Source organism: Phalaenopsis equestris, unplaced genomic scaffold (genome assembly GCF_001263595.1).
Source record: "Phalaenopsis equestris unplaced genomic scaffold, ASM126359v1 Scaffold000135, whole genome shotgun sequence".
Classification (NCBI taxonomy): Eukaryota; Viridiplantae; Streptophyta; class Magnoliopsida; order Asparagales; family Orchidaceae; genus Phalaenopsis; species Phalaenopsis equestris.
In genome coordinates, this window is record NW_018164577.1 from 55,809 (window position 1) to 74,586 (window position 18,778).

At 32.6% G+C, this 18,778-nt stretch overlaps 2 protein-coding genes across 3 annotated transcripts; both read left to right on the plus strand.

Moving 5' to 3' along the window:
• The first annotated feature begins 800 nt into the window (after positions 1–800).
• On the plus strand, positions 801–13,500 carry LOC110021569 (PHD finger protein ALFIN-LIKE 6-like). Of its 2 annotated transcripts, none has more exons than XM_020720109.1 (5): positions 801–1,278; positions 1,418–1,450; positions 2,827–3,055; positions 12,451–12,577; positions 12,978–13,500. In XM_020720109.1, the coding sequence occupies exons 1-5, from the start codon at positions 1,179–1,181 to the stop codon at positions 13,245–13,247; spliced, it is 759 nt and encodes a 252-aa protein (XP_020575768.1). In that variant the 5' UTR covers positions 801–1,178; the 3' UTR covers positions 13,248–13,500. The 2 variants fall into 2 exon arrangements, with proteins under 2 accessions (XP_020575768.1, XP_020575769.1); XM_020720110.1 differs by having other exon boundaries at positions 12,984–13,500.
• A 2,431-nt stretch (positions 13,501–15,931) lies between these two features.
• LOC110021580 (peroxidase 47) lies at positions 15,932–18,448 on the plus strand. Its single transcript, XM_020720130.1, has 4 exons — positions 15,932–16,274; positions 16,362–16,550; positions 16,623–16,785; positions 17,951–18,448. Exons 1-4 carry the CDS (start codon positions 16,071–16,073, stop codon positions 18,346–18,348), a joined length of 954 nt encoding a protein of 317 aa, XP_020575789.1. The 5' UTR covers positions 15,932–16,070; the 3' UTR covers positions 18,349–18,448.
• The last annotated feature ends 330 nt before the right edge of the window (positions 18,449–18,778 follow it).

Below are 18,778 nucleotides of genomic sequence, written 5' to 3' on the forward strand. Positions count from 1 at the left end.
CGCACCAATCTTGAGACAGTTTGGCTGTCTAGAACAATAGGGACAACTTAAAGAATAATCCTCTAACGAAAAGCCACAAATACTTATAAAGTCGATTAATTGAGCATTTAGCAACCATACAACGAAGGATTGGTGACCGACCAAACGATTATCTAGGCTGAGCGTAAACAAACAGTCTTCCGACGACTGAACACAGGTCCATACCATCCAACAATCTCGCAAACATCAACATGAGGATTTCTCAGCACTGCCCCAAATATCACCAGATAACAAACAAAGCTAATCGACCATGGTAGAGCCGACCGACCACCTTGATTGATCTTTAAGAGCGACAATCAACCGATATCTGACAAAATAGCCCACTGACATAAACACGGTTGACCAACTTAATGACTTGCCAGCTAAAAGGTCCAAGAATATTAAAAGATGACTAAATCAATTGCAAACACGAAAAGACATAACAAAAGACAATAATGTCATGTTAACTCTTTTATTAAAGTAGGGACATATATGTAATTTTAACTTTGAGACCTCCTGTATTTTATGTATATGAGCCGAAACAGAGTTTAACTTGAGCAAATGAATTTTAATGGAGCCAAAGCCGAATATCAAGCTCGGATGTTTTACTCCTCGAGATATGAAAACTTCGATGGTGTGAATGTAAAAAATAAAGGTATGAATGTAAGAAAGAAAATTTAGGTGTGAGTTATGTAAATACATAAAAATTGGGCGATACGTAAGCAAATGCCCAAAAACTTGATATTTTCAATAGGATGTACCCAATTAGTGGGACGGGCTTTTGGCCGATGCAGAGTTTGGACTTAGCTTTCGTCGCCTCGACCATGGAGGATATAATGGAATAAGTTTGAGAAAACTAAGAAATATTTAAGAACAAAACCCATAAAACCCCTCTGTTCCTCTTTTTCTGCTGAGCCATCGATGCTCTTTTGAGCACCTCAAATTTTTTGCCTTCAATCTTATGGAGGGCTGTATGTAGCTCTAGCCGCGCAGTAGCTGTCGGAAACCCTAATTTTCTCCGCCAAATTCTGTAAACCTAATTTTCTCTGCCCCTTTATTGCCCCTTTCTCGCACTTTTTCTTTTCGGTGCAGTTAGTGACGGTTCTAGGACGAATTGGAGCTCTCTTCCGCCATTAGGGCTTGTAGGTGGTATTTGGAAGATGGAAGGGGGCGGAGCGGCGTACAATCCTCGGACGCCTGAGGAGGTTTTTCGGGATTTCAGAGGTCGCCGGGCCGGCATAGTCAAGGCTCTAACTACAGGTGTCTCATTCTCTAGAACTTCTCTCGTCTTCCCTCTCGTTATCTACTTCCACCACTCTGCATTTTTCCTGTTTTGGAATGATTTATTTGTGACTTGCTTTCTGATTTACTGTAAGCTGGAACTTCCCTCTTACTGCAGATGTGGAGAAGTTCTACCAGTTCTGCGATCCAGGTGAGCTGTATTCCACAATGCTAGACTTTCTGGCTTTTAGGGTTTTTTATTCAGTCTTCTGTTAAATCTGTGTTGAAGCCGGAGAATTGTGTTTTTGGAATGATTTGAGATATTTGGATCATCTCGCTTCTGTGGTTGTGGAGATTTGCATTTGGGATTATTTATTTGGTTAGACTGTGTAAAAATTGGAAAAAATTTTTTCTTATCTCATGCTTTTTAATTTATTTATTATAAGTTGACTTTCTTATTGTTATTTATTATTATTTTTTTGTTAAATTGTGGTCAAAGGGATGATTCCATTTTTAATCTCTTGGGCGTGAAGATGCATTCATAGCTTTGAATGTGTTCTGAGAAGGTTTTTGGAGCTAGAAATCAATATTGGTGTCTAACTTGAACGATTTAATAAATTTGCTATTTTTTAAAGCATTATTTCAAAATTTAAACGAACCAAAAAGGCACTGATATAGAAATTTATCTTCTCCTGCATCTAGAACAAGCACGCTTTATACTTTATGGTGTTTATAAAGACCTGTTAATTTTGATGTTTGTCACAAATATGGGTGTGTAAATGAGTCTAGTAGAGCTTGAGGCCACCCTAGGCTCGTCTTGTTTATATATTAGGAAAGAGAGAAAATAATATTAATTTAAACTATTGTTATTATAAAATGATATAAAATGAGCAATTACGAGATGAATAATAAGAAATTTCTTGATATAAAATGTAAAATATTATTTGTTGGTGATTTACATTTATACCACCCAATTCTTATGTATTTACATATCTAATGCCAAAAGTTTTATTATTACATTTATATCACTAAAATATTTCATGTTACCTACTTTAACTTTTAAAATGTGAAATACACATTTTTGAGCATAGGGAAGGTGGCATCTATGTAAAAAATGAAGTTTGTGTGTTAGATATGTAAATACAAAAGAATTGAGTGGGGTATGTAAGTAAATCTTCCTATTTTTTATACATTTTTATTAATTTTAATATAAAAGTTTAAAATTTTAATATATTTTGAATAATTTTTTCGGCAATAATTCTTTTAAGAAGTCGGTTCATGAGCTAACGTGTTGAGTTTGGGCTGGCTTGAGCTTGGCTTGTCAGTTCATCGACTCAATAGCTCACGAACCACTTGTTGAGTCGAGCTCATGCCAACTCACAAATAAGAGTGGCTCAACTACACCCCTAGTCACAACACTAGCTCTCTCTCTCTCTCTCTCTCTCTCTCTCTCTCTCCTTCTCATATGCATATTTTATCGATCTGTCGTTGAACATGTGATTTTCATTTTCATGTGCATTGCTTCTGTTATTGAGGTTTTCAATGATGCAATGAGGTTTTTATCTATTTATTTATTTATTTATTTAGAAAAGGAGAATTTGTGTCTTTATGGGAATCCTAATGAGACATGGGAAGTCACCTTACCTGCTGAAGAAGTTCCTCCGGAGCTTCCTGAACCTGCATTAGGAATTAACTTTGCTAGAGATGGTATGGATGAAAAAGATTGGCTATCTCTTGTTGCTGTTCACAGTGATTCATGGCTATTGTCAGTTGCCTTCTACTTTGGAGCTCGGTTTGGTTTTGACAAAGAGTCGAGGTAACTTTTGTCCCGTAGTCTTTACATTCATATCACCCAATTCCTATGTATTTACATATCTATCACCTAAACTCAGCTTTTTATATTTATACCATCGTAAATTTTCATATCAAATAAAAAATACCACTATTTAAACTTTTAATAAGTGAAATGCATCTTTTTCAATCATAGGTAAGGTGATATATATATATATATATATATATATATATATATATATATATGTAAAAATTGAGGTTTAGGTGTTATAAATGTAAATAAGTAGGAAGTGAGTGGTATTCATGTAAATATTCCTTTTTGTCAGTATGTTCTCATAATTTGTTGTGATTAAGTTAGCAATGTCTACATATAAATTTTCTTAAATGCCCTTTGGTACTTGGATTGATTCTTTATGTTTATATACACCCTTTACTGTGATATATAGTAGTTAATTGTGGTACCATATTTATCATGTCCATTAATTTTGAAATTGGGGCAAATTGCCTCTTCAGTGGCTTTTATTCGCATTTTTTATTCGTTTTAATGATTTATTTTTTTCATATGAGATAGTTTTATAAGTGCTTTGGTTTTCATTTTTTTTCATGGTCCTCATCATCATCAGCCTTATCCTTACCATATAGATCCGGCTCTATGAATCCTCATCCTTCATTCGTCCTTCTTCAGAATTGTCGAACTATATTGCAAATGTTCTTTTACTTTTGCAACTTTTTTCTAGATATTATATTTGTATTTGAAATTTGAAACAAATTTTGTTTCTTGAATTATTTTCATGTTTTTTTTATCAGGATAAAGAAATAGTAATTTTCCTTTAACGAATGTTTTTGTGAGGCTTGTAAAATGCGATTTTATGGGTTTGATGAAGTGTTTATGTACATATGAGTATACATAAATCATAAATTGTCTACTGATACGATAATCTTGTAATAGTTATTGTAGACCGATTACTGTAGATAACTCGTATAAAACTCTGTGTGTGAATTTTTTTTTGGTGTTTATTCTGAGGGGATATAATGTTCTTTGGATGAATGAACTGTTTTTCAGCGTTGAAGGATATTACTTCCATTGATATTTTAGCTCAAGGTATCAGAAAGTACTTGCAAATAATCAATTTTAGTGGTTAATGTTTTGACAGTCAGGTTTGGAATGACTTTATATTTTGTGATAAAAGGCTGATTTTTAAAATTAGATGAGGGCCGCAGTAGATTAATGGTCTGTTTGGGGTAGCTGCAACTTATCTAAATAAACATTTTATCCTGATAAACTGCTGATCAACAGATGATCCATATAAGTTGGCTTGCTGTTTGGGTAGTTGTTTTGCAGCTGTTTGTGGAAAAATGATAATTGTGCCCCTGTTAGGTAATGTTGTTTGTAACAAAAATGAATTGACAATATACTTGATACTGCAGAAGTAGAAAACTAATATTGAAAAATACAGAAAAAAGATGAAACAATCCTCACTTATCAATTAGTATCAAGATTGACAAAAAAAAATAAAAATATTATTAAAATTACAAATAAAATTATGATAATATTAATTTTATACTCGAGACGGAGTATGTCACGATATACACTGTCATCCAGGGATACTATCGAACCTCGATCACTATTTACAGTCGAGTTTGGCGAACTGTACGCCCACCAGAAGAATGCACAACTCTTCGATACGCTTCGCAGGCAACTGTAGAACCGTCTCCAGTAACTGTGCACCCAACGTGACGTCAGTACTAAAGTCTGTAGTCCACAGTGACAAAACACAAGTTGGGATGACTCTGAAATCCTGAAGCTCATGTTTCTTGAAAGATATAGGAGAGAAAACATTAGGCATCTTAAAAAATTAAACTAAAGAAAAAATGTGCAAGAAAATTTTAATTATGGAAAATAGTCTCAAATAAAAAAAAGCAAAAAATTGGAAAAAAATATAGGTGAGGTCTCAGTGAATTAACCACACAAACCAATGAGTCTATCGCTACATGAAGACAGTTGACATTGTAAAAAAAATGTTCTTAGTTGCCTTTTAACTCACGTGAAACCAACGTCCTGTGCCACATGTGCATATCACAAAAAAAGGTCATCCAGTAGGTCCTCATAAACTGATGCACCGAACAAGAGAGATGATCTGGGTTGCCTTCATTAGGATTTCACATGTACCAACAAACAACATCCATCGACACACCATCCAGAAGAACATAAAAGGTTAGAAGTCTCATCATGAAAGTCTCATTATAAATGAACATAATGAGATTGTACAAATGACATTAAATAAACAAAGTTTACAAACTAAACAATAGATGTTCAATCAACACTGAACAATCTCGTTCGTTATTTGCTCTCTCAATGCAAACCTCATCAAAATGCACCCCCCAACAAACGCCAGAAACCTCCCGAAACCATGCATCAAACTTCATCAAAATGCACCCCCAACAAACACCACAAACCCTCCCAAAATAATCTAGCAAAGCTCATGAAAATGCACCCCCAACAAACACCACAAACACTCCCAAAACCATCCACCAAACCTCATCAGAATGCACCCACCCCTAAAACCACATCATTAGTGCAGCCATTGTTTTTTTATTTGTATCATAATCCATTTCATTTTCACCCAAGCGTCCCCAGTCAACTTGAAAGATGGATAAGTAAAATGAATTTATCTTAAACCAACGTAAATAAAATGCCAGAAGTAGTTTATGACAAGGGGAATGAATCTTTTCAACCAAAAAATGATGATAAGAAAGATAATGATATCCACCTTCAATAGACTTTCATTGCATAATTGGCCTGATCTAACTAATCTTAACTCCCAAAACCCATCCAACGAACCTCATCCAAATGCACACCCATAAGTAACAATTTATCATGGCTGAATCCATCTAGCAGCCGGAAAGAATGCTCAAGTAACAAATATTGAATGCCCCAAACAGACAATAAGGGATGAGACCATAACAAAAAGGCTCCAACATTTTCGTTTTGCATCCATTAAAAACCAGAGAAACCATAGATACAACAGAAACCATAAGAAACCAGAACAATTTGCGGCTCGAAAAATTCAAATGTAAAAGTCACATTTTATGTATTGCAAATCCTAAACAAGATTCATGTGCAATCACCAAATCTGTAAGAGCGTAAACAAAATTTGCAAGGCAGAGAGCGTAATATTGCACAATACCAACCATTCCATCGGTGGTTAGGAAATGTACTTATAGAGTAGCAAAGGTTGGGGGTCTAACAACACAGTAAGGGGAGAACATTGAGAAGCGCGAGAGAGGGAGAGAAGCGCGCGAAAGATAGTGCGTCGAGAGAGACGGGCGAGTGGGAGCGGAAGAGGGAGTTAGGGCATGCGATACGTGAAGAGGGCAACGGGGTCTTTGGTTCAAATGAAATGGGTTTGACACGCGGTCTATGTTTAACGTAAAAATAAAAACACAATTTTCGCAGACGCGGCCAAAACACAATTTTTAGATGAGCGGCGGCGTTTTCAAAACGCCGCTGCAGCTTATCCGCTGCGTTTGCCAAACGCAGCATAAATCTATGTTTCTTGTTGATCTAAGACTGATATTCTGAACAAATAGCAAGGATTACCAATTTTGTTAGATCACAATATTTCAGTATAAGTTAGAGAGATGTGGTGATGTTGCTCGTTGCCTCCAATGGCAAGATCTAGTGTTTGGATCCTGAAAACAAAAATGTGGAGCTTTTATCAAAATTTTCAAATCTTGCTCAATGGATAACAAATGAAGTTGATTTTGGATATGTTTAGGGGATTTTGATTGACATTAAATTCTAGGAAGATTTACATACATACCACTTAAATCCCTATGTATTTACATTTCCCTAGCACCTGAGCCACAATTTTTACATATATGCCACCTTGCCTTTGCATTAAAAGATGTATTTCACTTTTAAAAGTTAAAATAGTGGTATTTTTTTGTGATATGATAGATCGGTGTGGCATGAATGTAAAAAGTGAAGTTTAGGTTTTAGAAATGTAAATACATAAGAATTGGGTGATATGTATGTAAATGCCCCTAAATTCCATTGGATGCTGATGCAAGCCTTCTATTGATATGAGATTCAGGTAAATTATTGTATCTATGCAAAGGCATCAATGTTCTTTTCTATTGAGTTTTTTACGGGTGAACTTCATGAAATCTTATTCTTGGATGTTCTACCTTACAAAATGCTCTTTAATTTTAGTCTTAGCATTGAAATTGAAATCATATCAGACTTTTTTATTTTTCTTTGAGTTAGCTTATGTTAGTTTAACAACCACAGAAACTTTTGGAATTATTTGCATTTAAAAAAATCTTTTTGGCTGCTCATGAATGGCTCATAATATTTTTTATCTCTGATATTTAATATGCGAACTCAAGTTTGCAATTGTTATTATTTTCAGCTTTTAGATAAAGTTCTTAAAAACATTCCATCGCGGGAGCCATAGTTTTTGAACCCAATAATCACCATATGGAATTGGCGCTCAAATTATTCTATCTACGGCATTATGTGCCGCCACATTAAACTATTCAGAATTTCATGTTTCTTTGCATCTTTTATTTCTCCTATATGCTTATTTTGTTATTTGATTTTGAAATTTTCTTTCTCTGTTTATAAAATAATGTCATATTTAAGTTTTACTTTTTTGAATACAAAATGAAAATGCTTGCCCACTGATTGGCAATAGGATATTTAGTTTTATTAGGGAGAGAGAGAGGGGAAATATGTAATAAGAAAATAAGAAATGAAATAATACTATTATGTATGCTTTTTCTATGAACCTTTGGCATCTCAAGCTTAAGTTGCCATTGCATGATATTGATGCGGATCGGACCGGCCTGCTGTGGCCTTTTGTTTGTTGCTGAATTTTTTGTCTGGGATTACTTCTTGCTTTTTGTGTAGAGTTTGCATGGTCTTTAGGATGCATTTTTTTTATTATTTTCCCAGTAATTTTTGGGCATATTTTAATAGTGTTTTTGTTTTATAGAAGCGGCATTCTATTTTGGCTCAAAATAAATTTCTATTCATTTTTTTTTTGCTAGAAATTCTTTCTATTTTGCTTCTTGACCAAGTTGGAGATTGAAAAATTTATAAGATAGTTTATCTCCCAATACAAGGGAGAGGCTTGATTTGGTTTCTTCTTTTTCATCCACTTTATTTCTTTCTATAAATTATGGTATCACATTCGTTATTGATTTTATTCAAGTTAAATGCCTTATGGTACTTACGAGAGCATGATTTTGTTAAAAACTAAGAGGTTGGCTCTCGAAGTTTTATATGCTTATTGCTTGATTTTCTGCATCTCATTTTATATTTAAATTACAAACCTAGATCCGAAAATATCTTGTGTTAGAGTTGATACGAGGGCTTAATGTTACATCACAATATCTTATAGCTGTAAAATATAATATCTTGATCAATTAACAAAAAAATAAAAGGCTTCGTTTAGTTAAAAGCAGTTTAAATAATCCAAACAATATCAGCATGATTATTATGAGATTCATAATTATATTGCTACATTTGTTGGAAGTTATAAGGTATTTTAAGATTGGATAGATCATTTAGATTTATTTTTTTAAAATATAATGTTTAATTCTCAAAGTATTGAATTGCTAAAACAAAACTAATGGAACATATTCAATTGTTATGTCAAAGTTTTATTACTTATTATACAAAATATTCATGGTCTTATTTGAAATATGAAATTAAATAATATTATTGCCATTCAATGATTATATATATATATATATATATATAATATATCGGTTGTATACTTGTATGCATAATTTTAAAAGGTTAATCAATGTTCATATCTTGTCTTTGGATATTTTCTTGATTAAATGTCTTAGTTCTCAAAATGTCCTATTAATTATATTGTTATCAATGTTTATTTTATTGATGTATTACTGGTCTTTGAATAAACATAATTAGTCCGCAAAATGCCCAACTGACCATGAACTGATTGCAACGAGTGAAACAAAGTCAATAAATTTGGCATGATTCAAGCATTTTTCAGGTCATTTTTATCTATGGCCGAGCTTTTTAATCTTCAAGTTGAATCATTTTTATAAGATTTTATCTTGTTTTGTATAAGAATATGTTCAGATTTAAAAGTTTGTTAAGAGTGGGTAGGATTGAATGTGTTTTGAAAATGTAACCTTCTTCTTGTAGCCATATGTCTATAAATAGTAACCAATGATGTAATTAATTTTTTGTTGATAGTGATTATTTTTGTAGCCAATTGAAGACATAACTTCTTATGGTGGAACTTTCAAATCTCATGGATTGCCTATAGATTCTTCAATAGAAGGGATTTGTATTATAACCATTGTTTCCCTTGATTCCATCATTTCAATTCTGCTTGCCTGCTTTGATGGTGAAAGTATCATTTTAGATGAAGTAACACCATGCTTTCTAGTTTGATTGAAAGCGGGGTCTCATTTAGATGACGAGTAAAGTGCCAAAATGGTCCTTTGACTATTTACATGGGTCCAATTTAGTCCCATAGTCTATAAAAGTGTCAAATTAGACCCTATTCCGTTTAAATTGGGGTTGAAATAGTCTTCCATGGGAACTATTTCAGGATATATTAAAAGTTTCTGTGGATGAAATTGACACTTTAATAGAGTCTTCGACTTGAATGACCCACCACAAAGAGTTAGATCCAACACTTGCTCTCTTTAGATGATATGTGGATGAGCAAAGAGGAATTGCACTAGTTAGACCTTGAATACCTTGGCGACTACATGGATCTAAACACTCCTTCAGAAGATAGTTCTTTGCATCTCAGGGGAGCTGATGTGGTATAAACCTTTAAACAAGTTGAATGGGTTTACAAAAGCCTAAATGGTTATAGGTCAATTATGAATAGACAAATTAAACAATAATGGATATAAATCAAGCACTTTTTCTGGTCTTTTTCAATTTATAGATGAATTTTTTCTTCTTTTTTTTTGTTAATTTGGATTAGTTGGTTGGGATTTTTTCTTTTGGAGAGAATGTGTTTAAATTTGAGCATTTGAGAGGATTTGATAGGATTGAATTTTCTTTTAAAATTTGTTCTTTCTTTGTTGAAAATTTAAACTCTATTTTTAATAAGGACTTATGCTATGTAATTAATTATTTTTTGACGATCATTGAAATTTGATTTTTTTTCTAAGGTCAATTTGGTGCTCCCAATATAAAAATATTGTATGTGGATTGCTCCGAGTTTGTTCCTGAACTTATTTTAATTTACTCCTATCATTCATTAATGTCTGAAGCAAGAAGTTAACGTTGAGTTAAGCTAGAATGCACCATATTACAGCAAATGTTTCTTTATTTAGAGCTTTAGAGTTTGAGAAAAATTACAATTATCATACAACGTACGATTGACTAATATTTCTGATGAAAAATATCTTTAAAAGCCCATTTAAAGTGTAATTCAGCAGAAATGAAATTTACAAATAAAATATGATTCTATAACTGATTTCATTGAATTTTAATATGTCAGTTGAATTATCTAATAACTTATCTCCTGATAAATTTTTCATCAAAGTTATGTAGTATTTATGAATCATGCTAATATTGATTTTATATTTGGTACTGGGTTCCTTGACTAACACATTTATAAATCTAGTTTTTTTTTTAAAATAAAATTGTGTTAATAATATTTGTAAACCTTTTAAAGATATTTTTTTCAAAATAAAAGGTGAAAAATAAATTTCATTTATCTGGTTGTATTCAAAGATACATAATTCTGCATTATTAATTTTTAAATTATTTGAATTATTTTTCTTGAAAGATTTCCCACCATATGTTAAATCTTATCGTAGTTATATCTTTTGTTAGTTATTATAAGAAAATGGTATTCTTCATTTGCTCCTCTTGGCTTTAGCTATTGTACATATATAATAGCTCATGAGTATCTTGAAATCATCATTATGTCCATTACATCATTCATTAGTCATTGATATGATATGTTTGAAAATATTTGCAAGAAACTTATTGTTTTTAACCATGATAATTAAAAGTCTATTGCAGATTTGAACCTAAGATACGTTATTTGAATAAATTGACAGAGTAATGTTTTTTCTATATTTTGCTAGTTTCCCTATAAGAGCCTTCAACAAATTAGTAGAAAAATGGGATCATATAAAATCATACAATGAATTGAGACATCTTCTTACAAGTCATAAATCGTTAAAAATTTTAATATTATTCTAATTCTAATGTTTACGATGTGAATCAAATGGTGAACTGCCATTTTGGATTCTTTTCTTCCTCATTAATTTTCATATCTAGTATATCACACGCATAGTGCTGAAACAATCATATTGGCCTTTTTACTAGAGCTGTTATTTAGAGATGTCATTTCGTTTATTGTCGATGTTGGGTGTGGACTGGAGAAATAGGCCTACATGTGATAATTCATGAACATTTGCACAAGGTTTTAAAGAGTTACAACAAAAATATATTTGAAGGGTATCAACTCAACTTTTTGCTATGAGTAAATTTTTTCGTGACTTGGCTTAACTGTGGCGGAATGGGTTTGTCTTCTTAGTTTTTGTCACTTTTGATTCTTCTTGCCTTTTGCTTTTTAATATAAATTGAGGTCTTTGGCATATAGAAAGGGCATTATATTTTAGTTCAAAATAAAGTTAAACCATGCATAAACTTTTGGTTTGATGTACTTTTCCTTTTTGAAAATTTATTTGTGATCTCTCTAGAATTTTTTTTTTATTGATTTGCACCCATGTTTGCATTTACATACATAGCACTCAATTCTTATGGATTTACGCATCTCACACCAAAACTTTCATATTTTCATGCATAGCACTCTCTTCCTTCACATCGCATCAAAAATAGCACCAATTACTACATTTTAATAGTCAAATTCAACTTTACATGTATAGGTAAAATATCATGCGTGTAAATATGAAAGTTTAGGTTGATATACATAGATCCATAGGAATTGCATGCTACATATGTAAATATACAAGTGTAAATTTCAACTACTGGCAAGCTTTTCTCTATGGCTCCCTATTTCTAAATGTTGTTTCTAGTAGAATCTATTTGGGGTTGTCTGGTTATGGATTTATGTTGGATTTAACTCAAATCTTATCAGACAGAAAAATGACAATTTTTAAATTCTGGATTTAGTAAATCCCGGGCAGGATTTAGCAAATCCAGTTTTTATTAATTCTGTTGCCAAACATCCCCTTAGGCTATCATTTGCACTGAATTTTGTCATACTTTTATTTTCATCATTACGTTATGAATAATTAGTAAAATTAAGAGTTGAGACTTAACAATGTGTATTTTGCGTTTTCATGATTTCGTACATTTTACTATCAGTATGCATTAGAAATTCTGGACTCAAAAAGTCTTAAATAAAATCCATTTTGCTGCTATTTCTTTTATCGCAGGAAGAGGCTCTTCACTATGATCAACAGTCTCCCAACCATCTATGAGGTTGTGACTGGAGCAGTCAAAAAACAGTCCAAAGAGAAAACCCCCAATAGCAGCAGCAAGAGCAACAAATCAAGCTCAAAGGTATACTTTAATTATGCGGCATTTACATAGACATCACACAGTTCTTCTGTTTTTATATAGCCCGCACCTAAACTTTCATGTTTACACATAACACTCAAATCCATGATATCACATCAAAAATAGCACTATTATCACTTTTTAAAAATCGTACATATTTTCTTGGAAGGTTTAAAACTTCAAAATGCTTTGTATGTAAATATCGAAGTTTAGGTTTGAGTTACATATGCCCTGAGAACTTACATGCATCTCCGTTCACAATTCTACTATACTTGTTTTTAGTATGTAAATGCATTTGTATCACTTTTTAAAAATCGTACATATTTTCTTAGAATTGTGTGCTACATATGCCCTGAGAACTTACATACATCTCCGTTCACAATTCTACTATACTTGTTTTTAGTCTCAGCTCCAAACAGAGCTCTCAAGAGCTCCCCCTCCAAAAGATTTTGATGAAAGCGGAGAAGACGAAGAAGACGAAGATGATGATGAACGAGGAAACACTCTTTGCGGCGCTTGTGGCGATAATTATGCGAGTGATGAGTTCTGGATTTGCTGTGATGTTTGCGAGCGATGGTTTCACGGCAAGTGTGTCAAGATCACCCCTGCAAGGGCTGAGCACATTAAGCAGTATAAATGCCCATCCTGTAGCAACAAGAGGGCCAGGGCTTGACAGAAAAAAAACTGGGTATGTTGGTGATCAAAATCAGAATTACAACAGAAAGAAGGAAACAATTTTTATTGCAAAACCTCCAGTAGATTAGATTTATTTTGTTAATTTGGTACCAGAATTTAGACTTTATTTCATCTCTTAGCTCCTTAGGACCCAGATTTTGGGCTTTTGGTTTGTTTCCAGACTGTCAGACCTGTTTTGTTTTTATTATTGTCTGTCTTTATTTGATTACAATTTTATATTATCATGGGTATTCTTCAGTCCATATGTGCGTGTGTGTCTATATATATATATATATATATAAGTTTGAAAAAAAATGGCATCAATGCTGGCACTCAATCGCAGGTCGAGACGAAGAAATCGAGCTCCCCAACGTCTAAGCCTCAAGCCAAGAATAGTGTGTTTACTGAATGGCATTATTTGTCTAAAAATTCATATGCATACCCTACAAATCTTATATACATCATTGATAGTTATGAACTTTTTTTAGTGTCAGTCACATCAGAATATATGCATCAGAAAGCATGTTTTAGTTTAAAAAAAATTCATGCTAATGATATCTTTTATGTGATGTTAAAGATATGATGTTGTGTAACTAAATATTAAAATTTTCAATGTTTGATATCTAAATAAATAAAAATTGTGTTATATATTTAATCCCAAGTTGAGTGAATGTTTTGACTTAAATTAGGCCTATCTCATTAGTTTCATTAGAACTAAATTTTTTATTTTATCTTTTATACAGATTTTCCTTCATTCCTACAATTAGACCATCCCAAATCATTCATGTCACATAAAAGCTATCATTATTTTAACCTTTAAAATGTGAATCACACGTTTTCATGCATTGATAAGGTGGTGCTTATGTTATATGAGAATTGAAATTTAGGTGTTAGACATGTAAGTACATAAAATTGAGTAGTATGATGTAAATCTTCCTACTAAATATTCTGAAGGAAAGGAAAAGGAAAAAAAAATCTTCCACTTGAGGTTGTGAATAATGTGGCATAGGTATTGGAATGGTGCACTCACTCAACAATATGGGAAACAGCTGCTTGCAATAATCCTCTCCACTAACATTTTGAATTTAAAGTACATAATGTCATACTTTATTAAATTTATTTCATTTTAAGCATGTGTGCTCTTATCCGAAGATTCTCCATTAACTAACATTATTTAATGGCTATCTTTTATCTTGTTTAGGTCATTTTACATTCATACCATGCAATTATTATGTATATACAGTTTTAAGTGACTACTACCTATATATTACGTGAATACCAACCAATTAAATGCTTAATATCAGATAAAAAAATGGCATTTTTATTAATTTTTTGAAAAGTGCAATATATTTTTTGATGCTTAAGTTTATCTTGTGAAATTGTTGTAAATGTAAGTATTAAATTTTACGTTTTTGATATGTAAATATTTAAGAATAGTGTGGAATGTTTATTTGATAAATTAAACAAGAATTATGTTTTATTTGATTGTGTTTGCCTTATGTTTATATTTATTAGTAGACAAATGAAGCTCTAAGATGGGATTGAGTCAATGATAAAGATGATGTTTTGGAACTCTTAGCAAGCTCCTCAACGTTGATTTAATTTTTTATCTTCTACAATAGCTCAACAATCAAGCTAGAAAGATACGTATTGGTTTTGAATTAAAATTTTTAATCGCATTTTAAACTTTATAATAATAGTTTCAGATATAATCCTTTTTCTTATGTTTATTAAATCATAAATATATAAACACACATTTACTATTTTTTATAAGAAAAATAATTTTATTAACACCAATGTTAGCCATAAATTTTTTCTTAATAGGATAATGTTATTATGTTGAGCTCGAGTGTATTAATCAATTGAGAACTTAATTTCTAGTATATATATATATACTTTACCCAGCACCTCAACACCAAGAAGATAGCATTGACGTGCCCAATATAGTTTCAGAACTCGAAATCAAGACACTCCAGTGCTCGAAGGGATGCAATACAACACCCATATATAATGCCACCGCACCTGTTGGAGTATTGCAGCGCGATTATCATGGCCACTCGACGTCAAGAACCAAATTCAGACAGCTTTCACTTGAAATCTCAGCTTGAATTTTGTTTTTTATCTTGTGCGAAAAAAAAAAAGTATCTTGAAGTGTTCGTAAGAAAGGAGAGGCCTCATCGTGATGAAATTCGTACAACTCTCCTCATTTTATTCATTGTGAATTTCTTGATGTAGTGTGACTCTGTGGTTTTTTTTTTCTCCGGATTTTTTCCCACGTTAAGTCTTATATTGTATTTTTTATTATTTTCTCATTTTATGTACTTTTTTTCATAATTTTTAATACAGTTCTCTCAAATACGTTTTCACAATTTGGTCACTTCTCTCACCGCACACATAAATGTTAAAAGAAGCTATACTTCTCCATTGAACAATAAATTAAATCTGAATTAAATTTAAAGAAAATTAAATTAACCAAAATTTGGGTTGGAATCAAACTCTCCTCGCTCAAACTCTCAAGGCTTCTTCTTAATGCTAGCGTTGACTTGCAATGGTTTTTTCCAGCATGATATTTAAGAATATGTATTATTACAAAAAGTATAATGCTTAACCCAAATTTAAAAAGAAATACTTTTCCAACAATAATTTTAAGAAAAAAATTAATTTTGCACCCTCCTATATGCATACACACATCTAAACCCTGTTCTTCTTCATTTCCCAGCTCTGCAACTATTAAAAGGCACATCTTTCAGCTCCTAAACTCAATTCTCCACATCAAAAATCTCAACTTTATTTTACATCTTCTTCACCAAACGCACCAGAAATGATTTCTTATTTCATCGCAGCTCTCTTTCTCATAATTCCGCTCATAAGTTCTGCTACCAACGGCCTCTCCATAGATCACTACATGTTCAGCTGTCCTTTCGCTGAATCCATGGTGAAAAACGCAGTCTTTCAAGCTCTAAATAACGATCCAACCTTAGCTGCCGCTCTTCTAAGAATGCATTTTCATGACTGTTTCATTCAAGTCTGTTCTTCTTCTTTTTCTTCTTCCTCTGAGAATTTTTATAAGAATCTGCTAAAAGTTGTTTCTTTTTTTTATTTTTCTGTGAAGGGCTGTGATGGATCAGTTCTGATTGACTCCACAGAAGACAACACTGCTGAGAAGGATTCCCCTGCTAATTTGAGCCTGAGAGGCTTCGAGGTGATCGACGATGCGAAGAAATTGCTTGAAGATTCGTGCCCAGGGATAGTCTCTTGTGCAGACATACTAGCCATGGCAGCAAGAGATTCAGTATTTTTTGTAAGATTTCTTATTATAAATTACAATGAAAAATTATATTTTTAGTATAAATTTACTCGCTTTGGGTTTAAGGCTGGGGGAGCAGTATATGATATACCTAAAGGGAGGAAGGATGGAAGAAGATCTAGAATTGAAGATACTATAAACTTGCCACAGCCAAGCTTCAACGCTTCTTCTCTCATTAGAGTGTTTGGCCAACATGGTTTCAGTGCGCAGGAGATGGTGGCTTTATCTGGTGACCATTAATCATTTTAATTTCCTTCATATTTTGTTCAGTTTACATTCTTAAGATGTTAGGGTTTATTGGTGGAACTAGAGAGAGGCTGCTGGTGCCTCGGTGTCTCTTTGAGTATTGTCGTCTCTCTCATATAATTGTCATCGTGTTAGTCTGAAAGATTTTAGGGGTATTAACGTACATATTGCATAATTCTTATGCATTTACATATCTCATGCCTAAACTTTTATTTTAACACACATAACACTAAAAAGAAGTATTATTATCATTTTTTGAGTGTGAAAAACTCATTTTCATGTATAGACTTAAAACACCAAAACGCTCCTTGTGTAAATATGAAAGTTTAAGTATGAGATATGTAAATACATAAGCCCCAAAGCGTTATTTTCATCATTGTACTTTGTCTTATCCTTCATGCACCAACCTCTATTTTATAATCATGCATGTGTTAATTGAATGCAATAACAATTAATAACAACATATATATTTATAGTCCATGCTCAATTGTATAATTTCATGAAGAGTTTCAAACATTTAGTAACTCTATGTGTTGCTTTTTTACCAATCAAATTCATTTGTTTAGTAACATTGTTGAAGATAGAAATTGTATGCTTGTTTTGAGTGATCAAACTTGGGGTCTATTTGAGACAATTTTCATGTTGCTTCGAGTTTTAGACTGCCACCATAGCTCTGTTTAGGGAATTTTTTTACTGTTGAATGTTTAGAAATAAGAATACAACAATATTTTAAAATTAACCACATAAATTTCAATAATTGCAATCGCTTAAGTGAATTTTTTGTCAGTATAGATTGTTATGGTGGGTATAATTAGAAATCTAAGGCTATTTTTGTCGGTATCAATTAGGAAGATTTACATGCATGCCACCCAATTCCTATATATTTATATATCTAATATCTATATTTCATGCCAAAAAGTTAAAATAATTATATTTTTGACGTCGTAATAAATATAAAAAATAAATATGCAAATATATACGGATTGGGTAGTATGCTTGTAAATGCCCCTAAAAATCATGTTACATAAAAAGTATCACTATTTTAGCGTTTCAGATGTAGGTAAGGTGGCATACATATATTTAAAACTTGAAATTTTGTGGTTAGATATGTAAATAAATTTATCTCTCATTATAGTTTATATATATAGGTGGTCACACACTTGGGATTGCAAGGTGCTCGTCCTTCAAAAACCGGCTCAGCAAATTCGATCCCACCCACGAAGTAGACCCGAGTTTGGAACCCAACTTCGCCAAATCCCTATCACTGAGGTGTCTAGCAGGTGACAACGTACCGGTGCCCTTCGATGACACTCCTAACATTTTTGACAACGATTACTTCGCCAGCGTTCAGAGAGGAACCGGGCTTCTATTCTCAGACCAGGCCCTGTTTAGCAGCCCAAGAACTCGAGACCTGGTCAGCTTATACGGGTCGAACCGGGCTCTATTCTTGTTCGACTTTCAGCGGGCCATCATCAAAATGGGCGTGCTTGAGGTGAAAGAAGAGGGTGAGGGAGAGGTTAGGCTGAATTGCCGCCGGATTAATTAATTGATTCCCATCACTTAATCAGAGTGTTTTTATTAATCCTATGCTATAGTTACGGTTTAACAAGTTTTATATAGATAATGAAGAGGTTTTAAGTGATACGCATGCATGTTTTATTTTAACCATGGTTTCATTACACTATTTTTTATTGAGTTAATGATTGCTATAATTCACTAATGTTCTAAACATTCTATTTATTTAACTAGAGTTAATGATATCAAATTTGTCTGCTAATCAGGCCCAAGGGCTTGAGTATGGTAAGGAGAGAAAAATACAAACTAATGAGAGAGATATATTTTAGTATGTAATTATCAAAACCACTCATACATGTAATATCCCTCTATTTATAGGAGCTTAGAAATAGTATGAAATGATAATTAGTCTTCTGTCCCTCTTTGACCGAACGACCCCGATTAATCGACTTTACCACATT